Source organism: Centropristis striata, chromosome 19 (genome assembly GCF_030273125.1).
Source record: "Centropristis striata isolate RG_2023a ecotype Rhode Island chromosome 19, C.striata_1.0, whole genome shotgun sequence".
NCBI classification, from domain to species: Eukaryota; Metazoa; Chordata; class Actinopteri; order Perciformes; family Serranidae; genus Centropristis; species Centropristis striata.
Genome location: NC_081535.1, coordinates 17,607,373 through 17,630,508, shown reverse-complemented (window position 1 = coordinate 17,630,508; position 23,136 = coordinate 17,607,373). Strand labels below are relative to the sequence as shown.

General features: G+C 39.3%; 1 protein-coding gene across 2 annotated transcripts in view; it reads right to left on the bottom strand.

Moving 5' to 3' along the window:
• The window catches only part of ctif (CBP80/20-dependent translation initiation factor), a 61,776-nt gene extending 38,913 nt beyond the window's left edge, over window positions 1–22,863 (bottom strand). Inside the window, exons 1-7 of one of the 2 annotated variants that reach the window (XM_059357760.1) lie at window positions 22,673–22,863; window positions 11,297–11,532; window positions 10,878–10,949; window positions 8,256–8,378; window positions 7,841–7,914; window positions 6,270–6,374; window positions 4,852–4,930 (exon numbers count right to left, since the gene is read on the bottom strand). In XM_059357760.1, the coding sequence (XP_059213743.1) occupies window positions 4,852–4,930; window positions 6,270–6,374; window positions 7,841–7,914; window positions 8,256–8,378; window positions 10,878–10,949; window positions 11,297–11,473 (630 nt within the window). In that variant the 5' untranslated portion in view covers window positions 11,474–11,532; window positions 22,673–22,863. The remainder of the gene's footprint in view (window positions 1–4,851; window positions 4,931–6,269; window positions 6,375–7,840; window positions 7,915–8,255; window positions 8,379–10,877; window positions 10,950–11,296; window positions 11,533–22,672) is intronic. The other variant, XM_059357759.1, reaches the window with a different exon arrangement.
• Window positions 22,864–23,136: the final 273 nt, after the last annotated feature.

Sequence of the window (23,136 nt, the reverse complement as noted above, 5' to 3'; positions counted from 1 at the left end):
AGATACACATGCTTCAAGCACGCACACGCACACACGCACACGCACACGCACACACACACACACACACACACACACACACACACACACACACACACACACACACACACACGTAACTTTATGCGATTTTCGTTACACACAGTTTTCGTATTATTATATTGCAAACTGAGAGGGGGATTTCTCTGGGACGCATTCTTCATTCATTCAACAAATAATATCATCTGTAATCTCTTACCGAGTATTAGTAGTAGTAGTAACATTGAGGTGTTTAAATTAAAAGAAAATTATTTCCAGTTTTGCTCTGGAATGCTCTGCTATGCTATTTTTTTTTAATCCATGATCCCATCTTGTTATATGCATATTTGGGGTGTAACAGCATAAATGGAATGACATTACATAATTCTGATACAAAAAAAAGGTCACTGTATTCTGGTCAAGTTACAGAAAAAAAAAGCTTAATCAGATTACTGATACATTAAGTAAAAATGTGGATTATTTTCGGGGGATTCCAATTTTAAAATGCATTTAAAATAAAGGAGGATTATAATACCATGCACATTCTCACACATTCTAACACTTCACAAGTCTCACACAACACCACTCTCGTCTCCTGTGAAACTATAACTAACAGTTACTAATTCATTATTATGACCTCTAATGTGAGAAAAATGCTTTTACTTTGTTGAAATTTCACCATTATTTCGTATTTAAAGCAAAACATGAGAACAGTTCAAGCAATGCCAAGAAATACTGTGATAGCTGGATTAGGTTACTTAGTTGTATTGAAACACATTTTAAAAATAAATCTCCCAACCCTGTGTATATCTGTTTAACTGGTTTTGCACCACATCACACAAATAAACTGGTATAATTATTGACTAGAATGAATAAATTGTGCACTCTAGCTGTTTATGTTTGATGTTATTCAGAATAAGAGCCATATCTGGCATTGATCCACATTAAAAGCTCGCTCTCTGACCCCTGAATTCTTCCATCATTCTGACCTGACGCTGGCTGTGAAGGCTGCGTTACTGTATGTGCAGGTTAACAATCCAGAGAGGCCGGCAGAGGTGCAGCAGAGTCTGAGGGCAAAAGGAGGAAGCCCTTTCTCACAGAGCTGCTCACACGCCCACACACACAAACGAGATGTTTTCCACATCCCAGGGCTATTTGTAAATCTATTCCAACTCCTGGAAAGGGGAGGTGACTGTTGGCAGGAAGCGTGGAACGTGGACCGGGAATTGAGATGATGTGGCCTGAACGTACACTAACTGGAGGAGGTGACTGGGGGAAAAGGACGTGTTGTTGGTGTTGGTTTTAGTTAGATGATTATTTTTATGATAACTATCATCTTAAGTAAAGAATACTTAAAGTATCAAAGGTTAAAGTAGTGGTTCTGTAGTAACATGTCCTGTGTATGATACATTATGATATATTGCATTACTAGATTATTAATACAGATTCATCAATGTGTAAATATGTTGTACTCTGCATCTATTTTTAACTATTTTATATACAGTTAGGTAGTTTAGCTCGATAAAGCTGAGGAGGAAAAGACCTGATACACAAATGTGTATTGTTTTCACTAATCTTTTTAATCTTCTAGTGTTTTTTCTTGTGTGAATTACATGACATGACAGCCAGTCTTGTGTTTTTAATAGTAACAAAATAAAAATCCCCTGCCACATAATAACACTGTTTTGGTTACAGTAAGGGGGACGAATGTGTAACAAAACTGAAAGTTGCAGCAGAAAGGATGCTATTAAAAGTTCTGCAGTAAAGTTTCCCATGTCTGATATGTCATAATATGATATTGGATCATTTAACCACATCTTATTGCCTTGGCCATTTTACTTTACTTAAGTTTATTAATTTAATTGAGAGTGGATTTGTTAACAACTCACAGACATCTGAAACATAACAATGGGCCCCATCTAAAAACTGCTTTTTTGGTAAGAGTTACATATGTTTTGTGATGTAAAATCTTAATCAAGAAAGTAAATGTTGATTGTAACCAGTTAAAAGTGCAAAATGTCCCTGAAATGTAATTGAGTAGATAAATAAAGTAGTATAACTAGTATTAGTAGTACTAAAGTAGTATAAAATTGAAATAAAAATAAATGAATGCTTGAGTAAATGTACTCCACCACAACCTCAAGCTGAGAAACAAGTGAGACATGACAGCCAGTCATATGTCTTAATAGCAACTAAATAAAAATCCCCAGCCATATAACAACACTGTTTTGGTTACAGTAAGGAGGACGGATTTGTAACAAAACTGAAAGTTGCAGCAGAAAGGAGAAAACCTCACAGCCACACTGAACATACACAGGCAGCACACTCAATACGAAGCAGCAAACCAAAGCACAAACATTTGACAACACAAACTCTCGCTCTCTAAAACACACTCACAGATCTATAATAAATTCCATGGCATATTCTATATTTGTGTAAAGTGTGATTTGCATGTGAATGATCTGATCTTTGATCTGAGTCATTTACCACAAGCCACCTCTCCACACAGAGTACCTATCCATTACTAGTATTTTCCTATATAACACTGCAGCACAGTGCACATATAATAAAAATGTGAGATTGATACTGGTTAACAACTTAGACATTCTACATGACACAAAAAAGAACATCTCCATACTCTTAATGGTAAACCACTTCATTTCAACTGGAGTTTGCAGTGGTTATGATTTCAGTGTTTCATGTTATAGTATGGTCTCTCGTCTGGCCCTGGAAGTGGAAAATGGAAACTTGCGTGCCCTCACAGTTGTCTTAGGGGCTATCCCAGACTAAGGAGGGTACTGTCAATGGATGGTCTCATTAGAATGAGAAGAAAAAAAACAGGGGCCTGACATCACCGCTGCATGACTCTGACTGGCAGAACTTTTGGATAAACTTTTAAGATGCCAGGGCATGATACAAAGCACAGTATTAAAGTATTAAAGGTCTCTCTTTAATGTGTTGAGGAATGTGAGGAAGAGAAAATGTGGCAATCACTCCCCAGCTCTGTGTCTCTGACCTTTCTGTGTCCCAGTGCCCACACATATCCGATCCCAAGCTCACCAGACAAACGCAGTTGACCCCATCTCTCTTTTGGCCTTTACTGAATAAACGGAAACGGCAATCTTGGCTCGGGAGCTATACAATGAGGAAGCCATCTTGGTAGCGCAACTAGGCCCATCTTGGCTGTGAAACACTGTGAGAGGCAGCTCGGCTACAGAAGCCAAGAGGGGAAGGAAAGAGGAAGACACTGCAGCTCAAACACGATGAAAGATGGAAGACATTTTGGCTCAGAGAGCAGGGAAGGAAGAGAGGAGGGTGACATCGGCGACCTAGAGTGAACTCTGCCACCCCACTGAAACACAAATCACCTTGGAAAACACAATGTGTAATACCCTGGAATGGTACACACAGCTGTTAAATTAATTCTACTTTTTTTCCCCACTTTGTTGACGCCAGACATGTCATGTTCAGAAATACCTTATAATGAAATGAGGCAATTGTTGTTGTAATGAGGCTTTAGACTATAAATTATTTGTACCGACAGGTCATATGTCCTCACTGGAGAAGAATTCTGCAACTTCAATCCTTCAGACAGTCTAGTTTGCCTTTTCAGTACAAAATTCGCCCTTTGTTTTACTAACTGACCAGACAAGGTCAGCAAGGAAACAGTGTCTGCGGTAACAAAAAGATGGAATTTTTGTATTCTCTTTGAGTACCACAAGCAATTTGAGGTTACTGTTAAGAAACGGCTTGCGGTGAACAAACTATGTCAAGATTCAGGCAACTGGCACCTTTAACCTGCGTGCTTGAACTGTGTTCATATCAACTGCAATCTGGATTTTGTGCACTCATGTTGTTATAGGACATATTTTTCCCTATTCTACATATTGCATTATTTTTATTATTCTAGGATGCCAGACAACATCAGGCAAACAGACTGCAAATGAAAAACTAGTCCTTGGTTGTTTTTTTTTGTTGGTTGAAGTGTAAATATAAACATTTCAGTTATGTTTTGAGAAAGAAAAGTTGTGTATCTATTGTTTAGGTTTATCACAAAAGCTGTTGAATAGGTTTCAAACAGCCACTGCCTCACAAACAGACAACCTACTTTACTTTTCTGTGGAAATTATTGGCTCAATGTGTAAGTGTTGTATATTCATTTGACCACCAGGTGGCAGTATAACATTATCATGGACTTTTCATGTCAGTTGAAGCTCTGACCAGCAGGTGTCACCAAATGTTCATTTATAAACAACCTCTCATCTTTTACTCAATCTATACAGACTGGTTTTACATGTATTAATCTACAGAACATTAAAAGCCTCCACATTATTTTATTTTTTTTAAAGGCACAATTATTGCTTTAGTTTTGACAAAGATGTTTTATATTCTGGTGATTTTATTTTTATAGACCTGACTACAGCATTATTTTAGAGTGTTTTATTAAAAGTTATTTAACCAGAAAAGGCCTCAATGAGATTAAAAATCTAATTTACAAGAGTGGCACAGGCGTTTCAAGTACACAACATATACCAGTGCCAGTAGTGAGAAGATGTATGTGTGTATAAAATTATAAGTTGCTAAATGTGAGGCTTAAAATTGCTGTGGTTGGTAAACCTGTTATTCTCCCTTTACGCCAACAGAGGTCGCTCTCTAACAACTTAAAGATTCTTATGTTGTCTGCTGTTCAGTCAAATCAGTGTAGAAAAACGTTTTACAAAACTATGTGATGTTAATGGTGTACTATAAAAAAAAATATATATAAAGACCTATCACAGTGAGAAAATTAAAGAAGATTATTTAGTTTAACAAAAAAAAAAAGGAAAAACAGTGACTTACAGAGCGCAGGTGGGGTAGAAACCTCTCTATGTCATTCATGTCTATGCCGTCATCTTCCTCAAACTTGTTTTTGTTCATCCTGAGAAAGAGGACATAACCATCAGAGGTGACAGGCAGACATGGGAGAATCCTGAAGACATAACTGAGGCAATAGGGGATAATAAATGGTAAGCTAAGACAGAGCACACAGTAGGGGTGGGCAATATGGCCCTAAAAGATTATCATATCATTATTTTTTAGTCTGTATAAATAAATAAAAATGGTACAACAAAATAAAAATCAATCATAAATCTAAATGTAGTGTAAATTGCAAATCTCAACAGTTGCCAAATACAAAAAAAATACTCTTGACTCTTGAGTATTAACAAATAATAAAAAAAATAACCATCTAGGGGGTCCGTGGGGCCCCCCCGGAAGAAAATTTTGTACATTTTATAGTACAATGTGATCAATCTCATCCACTTTGAGAGCTAAATACGAACATATACCTCAGATAACATTTTTCACAGTCAACAGGGCATCCAGACAGTGTTGAAAAATAGCTGGCTAGGGGGGTCTGGGGGCATCCCCCCCCCTTTTCATAAAAGCCCAAATTTGGTGCCTCTCACACATTCTAATGCCATATTCCATCATATACACTTATCTTAATCATTGCCTATTTTAATTAATTATTGTAAAGGAGAATAAGGGTTCTTCTATGTTTTATTTAGGGCATCTTATTTTGACAGTCTTCTTGTAATTTCTATGGTGGATTCTGTGCTCTTATTTTGAAAGCTGCATTTGTACAGTGACAGGAAGTAATAGCTTTTTGTGATTAAAACAACTTTTATTGTTAGCTAATGTTAGCTCGCGGCTAACGAACGGCATAATGCAACAGTGTGTTTGGACTTCTGACGACCCGTACAGGCTGATAGGATTTAGTTTGGCTCGTGCGCACGCAGACACACACACAGAGAGCTTGGGGACGGGACTGAGACATTACAGACAGGTAGGTACTTGTTTTGAAGCGAGGGAGGGCAGTTAGGTATATTCAGTGCGTGTGTGTGAATGCGCGCGCATGTCTCGGGGAGGACAGAGTTGTGGGTCGGGGGTTTGACTGACTGTTGGGTGACAGACACTCTGCTGAGCTGTGACACAACGCAAAATAACTTTATGTTATGAATACTATAGATATACTTTCAGTAGCTTGAAATGTGATGTTAGCGCAGCACATGAGACTATAGTGGGCCGCCACAGTCTAGGTCATTAATAGGAAATCCTTACGCCACTACGTCAAGAAGTAGGGAATGTTGCCAATATCATGATATGCATTTTTTTTTACCCATAAAAAAATATACATGTATAATTGTGAACGATACGATATGGCACACCCCTAGCACACAGTACTGTTAATAAAAAGCACCCAAACCAAGTCTTACCCCTCTCTGTCAATGTGTGGCAGGTGCTTTGGCGTTCCTCTTAAGTGTTTCCTGTGGAAATGGCTGAAGTCCAGCTTCTCTGGCTGCACGTCCCAACCTGCACCTCTATAACCAACAGACAAAGACAGATAACAGGTTAGACACATCCAGAATATGCACAAGGAAAGAGCAGGGAGACGTAAAAGAGTACAAGACAGCTTGTACAGTTTACTTGCTGGAGGAAAAAAAACAAGTTAACCTCAGGTGGGAAGCTGTAAACCCCTCGCAACAATCAAGCTACATTTAATCAAAATCAGTGACCACATGGTGCTACAATAGTCTTGTCTCACTAGGTGAGGCTAGAATACAGTCTGATTAATGACTTTATTCAAATGGAAGATTTTTATTGAGGGATTCTTCTTTTCTTCCATGGTGATGAAGTCATAAAATATGATGACAAACATTAAAGAGATTTATTCTAAAACCTCATTAGAAGCTTTGAAAGTTAAGAAAAAAAATAATTAACTGTTCCTAAAAATAACCCATTCATTTGACTGACATCCTTGCCAAAAGAGACATTATTTTACCTATTCACAGTTCATAATGTGTGGTCAAAACACCTACCCTATAAAGAATAAATACAAACTGTTAAAACTGAATCTTCAAACTACATTTTCTGTTTCGAGACTATAAACTACAGCAAAACACTTTCAATTGTAAAGTTTTTGTAAGTAAAATGGCAGAAATGACTCATAATTGAAGAATCAATGTCACTTTCTTTTTCATTCAATATTCAATTATACATCTTGTCCATCCACATGGAGGGAGAGCAGCTTACATCATCCACTGCTCCTTCACTGTGTGCCAACGTGGCCGGAAGTTAGGTAGCCGAAGCTGCCATGCAGCTGTTCCCATGGCAACCAGTCCTCCCTCTAGTGAAACTGATTTTTGTCTCACTCAACCCCCCCCCCCCAAGTTTCAGGTCCAGCTCTTGTTTGAAAAATTATTAACTCACACAGAAGCTAAGAAGTATTTTTACACACACTTGAACTTGAACAAGATTTTAAAGTGTTGAGGTTTAATGTTGTTAGAGGTAGCAGTCAGGCCTTTAGTGGTTAAATGCAATATAAATGTGGCTATCGGCAGAAACACTGAAACAAAATACTTTTCATCCTCAGCACAAACTCCACAGTTCAGCACCACAGTGTAACTTCGTTTGAGATGAAGTGACAGAGCTGACTTAGCTTTTTGAACATGATGTCCCTTATTGCATTTAATATGTATATCTATTATTTTATACCTCAAACAAATGCCGGCAGTGATGTTGGTCATGAAAACAAAAGCGGGGAAATACTGTCCCGAGAAAACTAATCAAGATGTAGGGGACAGCCGACTTCACATTAACAAACAGGACTGTCAATAAGAAAACCACAGGGAGCAGACTGTGACAAAGTATTAAAAGCCAAAGAGAAAAAAAGCTAACAGACTCTGTGTGTCTAAATCAGTCATAAGAGCCTCGAGAAACTATGGCTGGAATTCAGACCCTGTAGACTGTACAACATATTAGGTTTGTGAAACAGCGAGGCACCTACCCGCGTGAGTCCATCGTGTTGGCAGCCCATATGTCTGTCCCCAGGATGTCAAAGGAGCCGTCTCTGTTTCCGTTCTGCCCAGACAGCAGGACACAAGGAAATTATTTTCATTAGGTTTACAAAAACATTTCTTCCCAAACCATGATATGCCAAACTTACTTAGTGTGTATTCAACATCAACATGCAGGTGCACCACTGGAACTACTACTACTACTACTACTACAACAACTACTCTTCTAAAAAAGCACATTCATTTTTTTATTAAAATATGTACAAGTAGAAGACACTCAATGCACATGGTATTTTTTGGGGAGAAATGAATAGTTTTCTACATACTTGAGATAAAAAAATAGCATGGGTCTAAATCAGTGAATGAGACAGCATTACGTAAACACAAACACAGATGTACGTGTACCTTGGCAGGGCATGAGAACTGGTTGTTTCTGCCTCTGCTGCCAGATCGTGAGCCAGATCCAGGTCTGGACCCTGAACTGGGCCTGGAACCTGTACTGCCATTGCTGCTGTGCTCCCACTCGTCCTGCACAGATGAGAGAGGGGATGATGGTTAGAGAAGACTTCTGTTTTTATTTTCTGTCACAGTAGAGACCACAGAATAAACCATAGCCACAATACAGTAATAGTCTCCAAAACAGTTCAATCTTAAGTGAAACTGGGAGCTGGGCAGAAGTGTGTCTATAATGGTTATCCGTAAAATGTATCCTCAATGCAAATTTTAGTCAACATTGGCCTCTCTGTTGAAGTGTTTGGTGTATTGTATTCAATTGTTCAACAAAACAATTGAGAAATAACAAAAACTAATCAGGTGTTCTCTCAGCACCAACTTAGTTTTCTGTGCTCTGAATTGCTTCTGATTGCTGTTGGTTTTTTTTTTTTTTTAGTTTTACTATATTCTGCAAGTGAGGAGATACAAAGAGGGTTGTCAAAACTCTTGTTTCATTGCCAAGTTTTTTGCTGCACTGATAATGCATCAACAGGAGGCAAAGAAACGTTCAGGATACACATTTGGTTCTGCAAAATAATCTAAACTATTCTTAGGATTTTTTAAGAGCAAATGCAATTGCCAGAAGTAAAAAGCTAGCGTTTGGCAATAAATGAACTACACCACAGTCATGTCTTCAACATCACCACTACTGAGCTTACTGTCCACAACGACTCTCTTAAAATTGTTCACCACAGACCTCATTTCAGGCAAATGGCAAAAAACCCATTGACTTTGAGACGAGGGAACCGAAAGCACAACAATGCTAACTCGTTTCCAGGTTTTAGGACTCATATTTAGGACCTGGAAAAACTTGTTCATTCTGAAAGTTACATTGCAAATCTAATATAATCTAATATGTCCAATAGATCTCAAGACCTCTTTCTTGGACTGTTCTCATCAATGCACCAAGTTTGAAGTTGATCAGATTAAGAGTTTTCAATGAAATCGAAGGACAGAAAGAGACTCGTTCCATTTTTGTTAGATACTGACATTTAAATTTTAGGTCCTCTCTTTACCTCCCTCTTATTTTGGATCACTATAATCTCTCTGAACCTCTCAGCAATGCTGCTTCACCACTCACTTCCTGGTGAATCATACCAATGAATCTCTGGGGAGCAATAATACTCTACAGCACTGTAGACTGTACAGTCAGAGCAGAGCAGCACACACACAAGCACACTCACGCGCACACATATATTTAGCAGACTAACTGACTGATAATTCATTTAGGATTATTTAATTACTGGCTCACAGTATCCCATGTTAGTCATTAAGACCATACTTTGTCTCCAGCAACCACAAGCAAGCAGAGGCGCTGTGGACCGCTTACGGCTGGTGTTACAGTCTCTTCTAATCATACAGCTGAGCAGCTGATGAAGAGGGAAAGACTAACGGGAACATACAGGACTGAGAGCACAGCAAACCTATGCTTACATCAGAGCGTAGCTCTAGTGACCAGATGGTCCAGATGAGCACAGAAGAAGACAACAACAATTTGCAATTTTGGCCGGTAAACACATGTCAACAGTGTTTCCTCACCTTTAATACTCTGAAATAGTCTCAGTACATATTTTTCACCTGTTTATGTGGTAAAACTAAATGGCACTCTCATAGTTTCTTCAGACAAACAACAGGGTCAAATGCAAGATGTTACAGCAGACATGGCAAAGAGACACTCGGAGAAAATACTGTGTGACAATAACCACATCACCATGGTCATGTGGTGCTACCAAGGTCATCACCGGAATGTTTCTCATAGGGTCGATCTCATGTTATATCATTGTGGAATGTGTTTGAAATGAGCATATTCACACATGCCCAGTAAAGAACACCGCCTCTGATTGGTCGACAGTTTAAACACAAGACAACGTAGTGATTGCTAATGGATGGCTAACAGCAACAGTGACTGTTTCCACAACAGAAAATGGAATAATAAGAGACATTTATCTTTTTTTTTTTTTTTTTTACAAAGAGCAATCCTTGGAACATCACAATGATACTTGATGCAGCCTGGTTAGCTGCTAACCAAGTCAAATAACACATTTGACATTTCCAGCTGGAAATAACAGACACAATTTTGTTTTGAGAAGCTGCAGTGTTTAGTCAGTGACAGACTGTAACCTCTATTGTGCATCTACTGCCAGACTGACAAACTTTCTGCTTAATTTTTCCGCTGCCAGAATCTTAATCAAACTCATTTTTTTAATCTACAAACAAACCAAAACACATATCCCCTTATGAATGTGCTGCAACTTATCTTAACTTTTATTATTTTGTTTTTGTCCAAATACTGATCTATGATAAAGACCATACAGACTATATTTGGATAATTCACAGATAGGTCCATCTTAACATTCATAACATCCCTCCTGTGGGATGGTAGGGTACAGCTGAGCTGACTGACCTTTTTTATGCCACTACAGCCCTTGAGTAGAATCATAATTATGATATGCATAACTAGTTTTTAAATGATTATTCAATTCATTAATTAGGGTCACCTCCCAGGCTGTGCAAAAAGCAGACACAGACACTTACTGGCTTGGTTGAGCCTCTCCCCCGTGAAGACGTCCAGCTGCCATCTTTCTTGTTATTACAGTCATCTGTCCACTGGTGGAGAGATAAGAGAGGGACAATATGCTATCATTTCTGAAAGGGAGGGGGGTTGTTTACATGTCAACAAAAAACATAAAGAAAAAGGTAAAGTTAAAGTAACAAACACATAAGTTTATCTGGTGTTTTCCTTCCAGCTGCATTGTTTTGTGGATGTAACATTTGTCACATTTGTTCTTTGGTACATAACAACAATAGGGGCAGCTGTTGGATGCAGGCTGAATTCACCAATGTGTGTTGAAAGACAAAAAACAGAGTCATTACTAAAAATAATCACTGCTTCATTCCCTCTTTATTTGGGACTAAAGAGAGAATGTCTTCCACTCATGTAATACGGTTCTGACCTGCGGCACTTTGCCACCATTGTCCAAGTCCAAGTCTCCATCTGCCTTGGGATCCAGAAGCCCCTGCACCTGGTATTCCAGCACATAGCTGTCGATGAAGCGCTCCAGCTCTTCTATCTCCTGTGAGCGTGTGCTCCCAGCCTCAGACGATGCAGACGCCACCGAAGAGTTCTCCATGACAACCAGCACTGTGACAGGTGGAAAGGGGAGGAGGGGAAGGGAAGGAGGAAAGCGAGCTGTGGAGAGAACAAGAAAAAGAGAGAGACGTAAGCTAATAATTCAACATGACTTGGGTCAGATGCACTGAGAGTGCATCTGGCTGAGAAAGTAATTTTTTTACAGCATGTTAGACGAATGATGATGAAAAAAAAGATGAAAGTCTTCTACCTTATTTTCTATTACACCTAGACAGCTAGGTACGGAAGGCTATTGGACGTCTTCGTCTAAATGGTTATTGGATGTCTACTTCTAGACAGCAATTGGACGTCTACGTCTAGAAAGCAGTTGGACATCTAGGTGTAGAAGGCTATTGGATGTCTACACCTAGACGGCTATTGGACGTCTAATTATAGAAAGCTAATGTTCACATCTAGATATAGATGGCTATTGAACCTGAATGCAAAGCAATGCTATCGTCAAGTAAGACCTCCAATATCAAAACAACAATGACACAATTGTCAACAATCTGCTGAATACAGTACCAGTACAGCTGATCAACCAGCTTCTTAATTGACAAATATTTATTGGAAATCATTTTGGTAACAGCCTAATCTCATGTTCCAGTTCCAGCTTTTGAAATATTATGATTTTATACTTTCACTTTTCATAGATAACAGTAAATGTCTGTTGGATAAATAAATAAAACATTTTTTTTTTTCAATGACAAGAAATCTTTCCAGATTTTCTGACATTATATGAACAAAATGAGAAATATTAGTTGCATCACCTAAGTACCCTCAATAATGATATTTCTCTTACCTTGGTCCCCCTCAACTTCCCAACACTTAAAGAAGCCACATAACCTCACTGCTGTCAACAAACAACATGTGCACTGCTTGCTTCCAAAGTGTCCAACTGCAAGACTGTCCTGGTGTAGAGCTGCAATAGGCCCAGGTTGTGTTTTCACTCAGATTCACATCAAATCCATCTTATGAAAAACCATTGATTCATCTCGGCTAACAACTCTGCCCAGACTCCCTCTGGTGTCACCATTCATAAACCTCTCCATGCCCATTTGTCTATTTGTTTTTCCCCCTCTTCCCTGCTGTCTCTCTATCCTGTCAGTGTTGTGTGTGTGATCACCTGACTCACGGCCAACAGGGAAGCAGCTTCCTGCCTGGCTGTCTATTGCTACTAAGCTCCTTTACATCATGGCTTGATCACCAGCCATGCAAAGAGGATTTATGGCCCTGGAGCACGCAGAATAGTATCTGCTGAGCCCTGGGGACTCGCTGGGGAGCCCTGTGCGTTTGCAGCCAACAAGTCAGCCACAAAAAGTTCAAACCCTTTGTTTTGGTTTTGGGCTATCTCATGCCATGGAAATGAGGAATGCTATATCCTAAAAACTCTGTTTTGTCAAATGTTTTACATCATCTAACTGCTGCACTATGAAGTATCTTAGCCAACAATAAAAACAAAGTTTAAAAAAAAAAAAAAAAAGATCATGCCATCTATCTTAACAGAACAACAAAATTTAAATTGCTTTTTGAGTACCATAAATACTATAAACAACTACTAAGTACCAAGAGGGAAATACTCTAATGGAGGATCAGACCTCAGGGTCAACGACAGGACAGCACCCCTGTTGAGCAAGAGACCTGAACCTGAACCAGTCTCTTGCTCAAGGACAGTGAGTAGCCATACTTGTTGTTGTTCACTACCTTGGCCTGCTGCAGCTTTTCCTTAGTACATTTAGGACTAAAGCCTCATTCACAATGAATAAGGCAGACAGTGAACAGCAAAATGGATATAATTTTAATGGGCAAGAGCAGGACGGTAACAGTGGGTGATGTCAGCAGAGAATAAAGGTCAACATGGGCGACCTGGAAAATGAGAAGATGATATTATTGGTGCAACACCAGCCAGAACTATATGATCAGAGACTGAAATCCAACACTGATTTCCCAAAACAATTGGGGCGATGTGAAAAATGTTATGAAAACAGAATGCAATGATTTGCCAATCCTTCATGAACTGAATAGTACAAAGACAAGATATCGAATGGAATCCAGGTTGTAGAATAATTAGGCTACATAAAAGTATAGGCCGTGTCCAAAATTCCACACTTACACACTTTTTGTATGTGTGTGCCAAAACAGTATGTGAGACATTTCATGTAATACAATAGCATAATCCATTCAACCAGTGATACCAGGGATTCGATAAGCCTGGTGATTTTCAGCTAGCAGGCTAAAGAAGCTTCACGGCTTAGACTAGCTGCATTGAAAACATTTTAACATTCAGGAAAGTATAACAACAAAACAGCTGCAGCTACATATATATCCACAGTGACACACTTACTTATTCATACTGTTTGTTATAAAGCCTTGGAGATACTTATAGACAAATCTAAAAAGCATTTCAATGTTCAGGGTGATTTGAAATCATACGAAAACTTCAAATTGAACTAATGACCCAGATTTTGTGTCCTATTCCTGCTGGATCATGTGCTGCCCCATTATCAGACCATTTATGTCGCAACATCTGTCTCAGCTCAGCTAAAAAAAGCTCTCACCCAGTCATTCAGGTCATGCCACTCTCCAGTTCATTTTGCCTGATCATCAGACTGAACTGCCTGTTCATTTCACTTCATTCATTCATTCATTTATTTATTTGACTCACTGAAGTGATTTCTGATGCTGCACTTAGTGGTGGAGAGGATTTTAAAATATTTTTTGTACCCCAAATTTCATATGTTGACTAGCAGAACTGAAATTATTCATACAGTTTAAATGAATGGCCTTTATTAATAGTAGTCTGGATATTTGCAACACTTGTTTGATGCATTGGTAGTGTGTTGCAGCACAGTCAGACGTCCTACTCTCGCCCTTGACATGTAGTATAGAATTACTGCCTGAGGGGAAGCTGCTGCCAATAGATATTGACCCGACAATGAACACAACTCTCATCTAGTCCTTCTTTTTTTGTCTTGAGTATTTATGATTTCTTTTTATTTTAGCATCAGTGTCTATCCTGCTGTGTTTCATAACACACCATTCAAAAACCTACTTTTAAATAAGTGATGGTGATGTTTTCTTTGCCTCCACACTGGGTTTATCTTTTAATTTAGAAACAATAACATGTTCTTCAGGTGGAGGAGAATCAAGTTTGCCTTCCTAACATTATATCAGTTTTATGCTCCAGGGAGGCACAAATATCATGTGAGAGTCAACAACCCAAACCGTCATTCCTTCAAGAGCGATGCTGAGGCTGTGGTTTGGACTAAAGCAAGAAGAAAGGGCTACTGTATTAAGCGTACATGAGAAAAACAAACACAAATAAGCACAGCAGGCTGCAGGCCCCTCTGATCTTTGACTAAACAGAGAAACTGAGTCTGCAAGGTCGAGAGCACAAATAGCATCGCAAGGCATCTCAGATTCAACAAACACAGGTCTTGCTAATACACAAGACAAATCAAAGATATGGGCTCTCACATTACAATACCCTGATGCAAATGATAAGGGATATAAAAAATGTGATGTAAATGTTTGCATTTTAATCTAGCAGTAATAATCTCTTAACCTTAGGCTCAAACTCAAAAAGAGAGAACAAGTTGGGGCAGCAACAAACTTATTTGCATTATTGAATCATGTCTTGATTATTTTCTTGATTAAAAGGAAGTGTACCAATGTTACATATCAATTCCTGTTTACAGCTATTGGAATGGTACTACACGATATGTGCAAAAAGCTATCTTAAGCTCTTTGTGTTACATGACTTGACGCATTGAGGGGTTGGGGCTGAAAAATACAAGTTTTCAAATTATTGGTGTGGAGTTTTAAAGAAGTGAGATTACCAGGCCTCTCCTCAACTCTGCCTTGAGGCGAACGGCTACACACTCAAATTTATGAGCAAACTGTCAGTAGTCAGTCAAGAAAGAAGTGTATGTGGTGTAAAAAAGAAGATGGTTCTGCTGCATTGATTTTTTTTTTTTTTTTAACTGCCCTGCTTGAGTCTGACAAATATTACAAATGTGCAATGCTTAATTGGTGGTTTATTCATTTATTTGGCCAATTAGAAATCAGAGATGACCAATTCCTTGTTTTGTCGAACCATCAGTCAATCCTTAAAATATTAAGTTCAATATTATTATAGAAGACAGAGAAAACCGTCAAATATTCACACCTGGAAGAGCTGGACCCAGTGAATTTTAGCTTTTTAAGAAAATAATTTGCATGCTTAATCAATTATTTAAAAATAGTCCTTGATTAATTTTATGTTGTTTGATTATGCATTTAATTGTTGCAAGTCTTGAGTGAGTGGGAACCAAAGCCTAACTCAAATTGTGGAGTGCTGCTGACCAAGAGAGCCAGACAGACAAAGGTTGTGTCTGATGCAGCAGTTTGTTGCAGTGGGCATCGCACTGTGAAGATTTTCATGTGGGTTGTCTGTGGGTTGCAGCACTGGCCTGTCTGTAGTAGCATGGGTCAGTATGAGACATCCCCCCTCTCCTTTCTATCTTTGTCCGTCTGTCCCACTCTGTCCTCTTCTCATACTACATCTTTCAGCCTCGCTCACCCCGACTCCTCCCCTGCTCTTTCTAGTCTCCACCCTTTCCCTCCCTCAATTCTACCAGCTGTTCCAACAAAGAGCTGCCTGCCACATTTTTAGCTTCACTGTTGTACTATAGCTGAAGGAATGGCATCTCAGCATGCAACACCTCCCAAAAGTTTACTTCTTACCTTACCTTCCAGAATATCTTGTTCAAGCAACATCACAGTGTGATTGCCTTCAAACACCTTTATGCATGTTGTAGTGAACTGAACATAATACAATTAAACAGCACTATAACTAAAGCAGCCATAATGACCATATATTTGAGTCAACACCTCTCTACAACAGTTTCAACAAAGACTGAACATGATTGACTTCATGTGCGTAGGATTTATTGCAGTTGGATTAGACTGCATTGCTTTTAGTTATGTGTACCCAATAAACTGGCAGCTGAGTGTATTTGAGCTACTGTAATGGCGACAGAGTCAACTGAATGGTGCAGTAAAATGAGGTGAAGGGATACCTGTCACAGCCTGTGACACTACGGGCTGCCAGCAGAGAAAGATCAAGGCTGTAAAATGCAAAGCAGAATGTATACCAAGCTGAAGACAGTGCCCAAAGCCCAGCAGCATCCAGGCTGATACTGAACTGGCCAGACAGACACAGCGTGGCACTGGACAGCACACTGTGTCTTTGTTTGAGAAGCAGAAGGAAATGCCAATGGACACCATCCATACTTCAATTGTGATCATGATACATCTTGCAGTGTCCCTCCCTGCTCAAATGACAGGGAGACAGATGTGTGCATACAAAGGTGGATGATAGCTTTCAGATAATGCAGTTATCTTTTGAAACTAAACTAAAGTGAAGCTCAGATGGTAATGTGGTAGATTCACACATTCCCAGGCCCACTGAATAAGGGGTGTTGAATGCTTATCAGAAAGTGTTAGTGCAATGCATACAATGTCCAGTAAGTTTCTTGGCCTCAATCATAATGGACTTTTTCCTCTGTTAAGAATATGCTTCCCTTAATCTCATCTCACATTTCTTCATAGATCAAGCTCCAATCTAATGGGTCACACAGATTCAAGTAGAATACAAGAAGGACATTCCCAGGGTTCATGCCTAATAAAGAAGTTAGTTCTGCATGAAACTCAACATAAAGCATAATAAGAACTCTGTAAACCATTAGCCCCTGAGTGCAAAGACACAATACCACTACAGTAGACATCTCCTAACAAATCATACTGGCACTGTAAAACAACATCATAAACCAAGTAAACCAAGCTCTGAGCCACCAGTGATTTGCAGCCTTTGATATGGTTATGCAACAAGCAAACAGTATGAAGTATAATCCACACAACCCAAACAGAGCAGAACATGAGACCCGCTCTCCCCAGTGGGAGTCCAAGTCAATGTTCTCACCCCATGCAGCGAGAGCTGCTAATTCACCTAATCTGGTCTACTACTGACTGGCTGGCTTACCAAACTCACACATGGGTTTTTATACAATTGGGAGTAGTCTATTTCAAGAGGTTAGATGAAGCAATAAACATATCTTGCAGCATAACTGTGAACATTTGCAATTTGTAGAATATCAGAAAAATTTGTTATGACTACACTTTGTGTGCAAAATTCAGTGGCACTGCATGAAAAGAATCCTTAAATTTCAGTGTTATTGCAGATGCATAACTTGGTTGTTTTGGACAAGATCTGGTAGCCTCTTTTCTTATTATAAACAAAACATTTGCACTTTTTTCAGCAAAACAGGTGGTGCATCTACAAAATGTTGCTGCAATAGTGGCAAAGTTTTCAACTAAAAGTGGCTCCGTTCACTATGCTTGTCTTACTTCTTGCTTCACTCATTTGCAATGCAGTGGAAAAATATCAGGTTTTTTTCAAAGCCAGAGCCAATCAATTAATAAAAAAATCCATTAACTGACCCCAAGCTTACTCTTGTGTGAAGTCTCGGGACAACCAGAGGGTCACTGTACTGTGGAGCTGACATGGCAGGAGGGTATGAACAGGTTACTGAAAGCATTTTTCATCCTCAACATGCATTGAGCATTAGCAGTCGATAAATTAAATCAAATGCAGCTTTCAACCAACAGCTGCACATTAGAGTCATGTAGCAACTCAGGTGGTACACATGCAAGATGTAAAATACAAACACATAAAGCGTTCTCACCCGGGAGAGTAAGAGTCGTCAACAAGAAAATGAAAGTTACGGAGAGTTAGGGTACAAGGTCTGAACTAATATTACATGCTAACTTCAAAGGAAGTCTGCTGTAGTTCCTGCGTCCCATTCACTGTAACAAGCTGCTGTGAGTAAATGTGTTTACTCATACAGTTTGAGCTGAATGACCTGAATCTAGAGGATCAGACCACTAGAAGAAGCCTACACAAAGGGGGGTCCAAGAGTATGTGTATGTGTGTGTACACTTAAAACAATAGGCCTGTTGTCCCCCTTTGCCCCTGTAGTGACCTAATGGGAGAGGATTGGGCATGTGCAATACTGTGGGACTGTAGGCCAACAATGCCATTCTGTCCGGATCCACACACACAAATACAGAGGCCTTGCAAACAAGTGAGGTTGTGTAACTCAGCTCACAGGCTGCACAACATGTATGGAGAGTAGGTAGAAGTTCTGAGGCCTCAAAGCAGAACGGCAACAAAAGTAAAAAGAGAGGCAACAAAGGTTAGTCGACAACAGAGCTGAAGGGTTTATCACGAGATGACGACAAAACAAGCAACTCTGAGAACAAAAAGGTCGACCATAGAAACACTGTGACAATAGTCCTGCATATTGCTTGTTTCCAAACAAAAAAAGGCTATGCTATTTGCTAGAGAGAGCTACATGTATCTAAAATACCTTCTCCTTGCAGATTTAAGCAAACAGCAGATATTTCTCTCTAACTGTATGTTTTCCTCAATCACCTGCATGAGCTCCCTCTTCTCATTGTCTCTTTTCCCACTCACTCATCCATACACTTCAGGCAATGTAATGAGCAGCAGTTCCCATTGAAATGAGGCTAGATGTGTGCTGCGCAGGCTGAGTCAGGGTGTTCCAGTTTACTGCAGGCTACTCCCACTCTCTCCATAACATGCAGCTGTGTGCGCTCCTCCTCCACATTCTTCAAAACACTGCATGCATATACCTGAGTGTGCGTCACATCTCTTAACATACCCAATTCTTACTTTTAATTAATTTCGTTGTACTTGTACTTGTTACTCTGTGCAATGACAATAAAGGGTTCATTCATTCAGGTAAGAAGTAACATGCTGCTACTGATGTAAACCCCTGGTATCATTATTTGTTACTGTCACTCTGTGATTATTCTTTCCTTTTCTGACACTGTTTGACCTCTGAGGGCAGAGTTCAGTCTCAATCGCTCGTCCCATGGGCGCAGCCATCATATGTGCTGGGGCTGCAGATCATCGGGGTGATGACACTGCACTGTCTTTGCCCCGATGGTGAAATGAAGCTGTATTTCAGGCCAACATCAGCAATACTTATTTATTATGTAGGACTGGGTCACCATTACCATCATAGTCTATGTATTTTCATTGCTCAATTGTGAACCAGCAAGAGTAAATGAGATAGTGAAATGAAATGAAAAGGTAGATTATAAGGATGTAGCTATTGATCAAGACTACCATCTGTTTCAGAGAATAAGATCACAGATTAGATCAAATTAATGGGATTAGAGATGCACGATCAATAGTTAATTCCTAATACTATGCACTATTCGGATAATTAAATTATAGCTGATCAAAAGAGCCAATGATACAGCCAAATTGCTTTAATTGGCGAAATTAGGTGGCAGTCTGCACTTTTAAAAATTGGTTCACAGTCTGCCAATAAACACAGGTAAGAAAGAAAATAGTGAGACAAATATGTTGTCACCAGTTTGGACGTTTTTCACAGTTTCAGAGGAAGATAACATGATTGCAATTTGCCATTCATGTTCCACACGCATACTGAGAGAGAGGAAAAAGTTTTTACAAAACAAGTATTTTAAGAAATAACTTACTAACTAACTTAAGCCCTATAATAAGAAAAGTCCTATGTATTGTGCAGCCAGTTGCAAAAGCATTGTTACAAAGTCAAGTTTGTGAATCTAAATGAGACCCATAACATCTTAATGTGCATGCCACTGTCACAACATGCAACACATATGCAACATTAGCAGGGCTGATTACTGACAATAGATGTAACGTGATGCAACTGTTTTATTCTGTGTCAGTTACTATCAGTTAGTTAATGGCACAATCTCACAGTTAACATTATCTAGCGTTCTGTATTAGGTTGATGGCTATTAAGCTGCATCCCCACAAGGATACACATTTACTGCAATTACCTGCAAGCATAAGCCCAAGTTCATGTTTACTTTCAGCCACAAACATGTCACTTTCAATACTGGAACAAGTATGTCTATATCTATGTTAGACCTTAACAGAGCTATGATATGATTGCATTCCATCTATTGATATATGAATCATAGATTTTAAATGTTTAAATAGAGTTTGACTGTACCACATTCACACAAGGTAGACAAATGTCTTGATCAGTCTGGGCAGACTTTAGATGACAGATACTGAGCCAAATTAAATATCTCTTCCCAGTGAATACAGACACTGGCTGAACTGGACTTACAACTAGAAAGACTTACTTATTAGCATATGCCTCAAGCCGTGGCACCACAGTAAAGCGGGCAAACTGGGGAAAAGATCATACACGGAGAAGATATCTGCCATTTAAAGGAACACATTTTCCTCTCAGCAGGATTTGATACATTTGATTATCAGCTCACCAACCCAATCTTCACTGAAATAAAGCTGTCTGTTTAAGATAAATCACACAAACTTTCTCTTGCTGCATCAAAGTGTCACAAATCCTGTCACATTCAAGTCAGGAGGGTCTCTATTGTGTTGTGTGACTTGTGATAGCACGCAAACATTCCTTTACCTCACTAAAGTCACTCTGATCCAATCAGCCTCTGAACAGCAGGCATCTCAAGAATGTTATGAGCAAACTGAAGTATAACTGCTATATAACAGTCTAGACTCCTATAGGATGCTAAACCACTTGTTTTTACAGTTACAGTGTTACCTTACAAAGTATCAATGATACAGAAATGGACTGACTTTTAAAGGAATACTTCTTCCATAAAAGAACCATTTGTATATCCAAGTCTCAATATCCAGTCATATGTTCACTATTTCCAAAACACATGTTTTTTTGTTATAACCTATTTAAAACACTCACGCCACCAAAATCCAAACAAGTATGAGTTTTGTGGTAGTGAGTAGCAAACAAATGAGACTTGAATTATACTGCAGGTGTTGTGTGTGAGTTTCTAAACAGATGTTTTGATATAGTTTTGTTGATGATAAACACTGCCCCCAGTTACTTCAGTTCATCATGGATTTACTCAGTTTTCAGATTCTCTGTTCACCGTGGAGGCATGCGAGAAAAACAGTCTTCTTTAAGAATTCAAAGCAACACAGCGTGATTATTCGCTAGAAGATAGATTATTATTGAGGAGAAGTACACATTTAATTAGACATTATACAAACTTAACTACCTACGTAATTATTTGAATCAGCTTCAGTTTTCATAAGAGATGGCAGGATGCTTTGGTAATGTTATTTTTCAAGGAGTGATTTCCCTCTGTCCTGTCCTGCCACAGACGAGCAGCAGCTGTGATCCACTTTTTGTTATTAGAGTAAACAGCTGAGACAGGCTGGTGATCTGCAGCAAGCTCAGCTCCTGACCAGGGCACACTGACATCTATAATTTTGAATGAATACTCGTGTACTGCCAATCTCGCATTATTCAAAAACAAACTGATTTTAAAGATGACCTTAACAGCTGACCATAACGATTCTATCATTACTTTAACTTTGAGTTAACGCCTCTCATCCTGCCAATAGTCTGTTTAACCTTCTCCCCTCTGGACAGCGGTACAGGGCTATTATGTCCAAAACATCACGCCACCTCCAGTTGCACTTTAATTTTATTTAACACTGCACTATCTCCATTCCTATTAATTTATTGCTCATAATGGTATTCTTTGTCCTTGTATTGGGTTTTTTGTCTTCGTCTTTCTTTTTTTTTTATGTGTTGCCTGCATGGAAAAGGCCAATGTTAATTCCTAGTATCTGTATACATGGTGAAATAAAGTTGAATTGAATTGAAGTTATTAATTATTATTTTTTACATTCCCACTCCTATAACCACGCCCATGCTGTCTGGGATGCTAGCACTGTATGTATGCGTTAGCCGAGTGCTGTATCTTGACAAGACGTTTATGGAAACAGCTCACTGTATTGTAATGTCCATATCAAAGAAACAAAGGCACATCTGGAGGTGCATCCACACCCTGGTGGGTCTGCCCGCGGACCACCGGTAACAATGGTGACGCAAGCTTTGCGGCTAACCAGCCGGGGCTAACGTTAGCTAGCTATTAAGTGTAAACAACAGGCCACGCACATTACGAATTTAAAACCGCCTTCCGTCAGCTGTGCTGTATCAACAGGTCTACCAGTGGAGGCCAAACCATAACCAGGTCAAACACACAGCGACAACTCGCAGCAAATCCAGCGCATCTTATAAAACTGTTATCTGGCTTTAGCAAGCCAACCGACAGACACCCTCACCGGCTTAAAATGGGATAAATCCTCACCCGAAGAGAGATTCTGACTCCCGGTGAACCTGGGATCACCTCCTGAGATCAAATCCGCCGTGTCATGGGTGTGTTTTTCTCAAGAAAAGAAAAAGTGGGGGAGAGGATTAGCTATCTAGTGGTAGCTACAGAGGAACTCCGACGTCCCGAACTGAGGGAAAAGGGAATGCAGGAATGTGACGTTCAGTCCGGTTTGCTGGCAGCGTTGACACGTGCACTCAGGAGTGAGGCATTGTGGGAAAATGAGTTTAGTATTAAAATGAGTGTTGCTTGAAAGAATACTTGATTAAGCCTTTGGAGTTTTTGGCCAATTTGTCGGTTATTGACTCTTTCATTCTGCCTGTATATTACACTTAAAAAGTGTACATTCCATACAACATACATACAACATTCCATGTTGGTATCATTTTTTTCAGCACAACCTCCCCTATATGATAT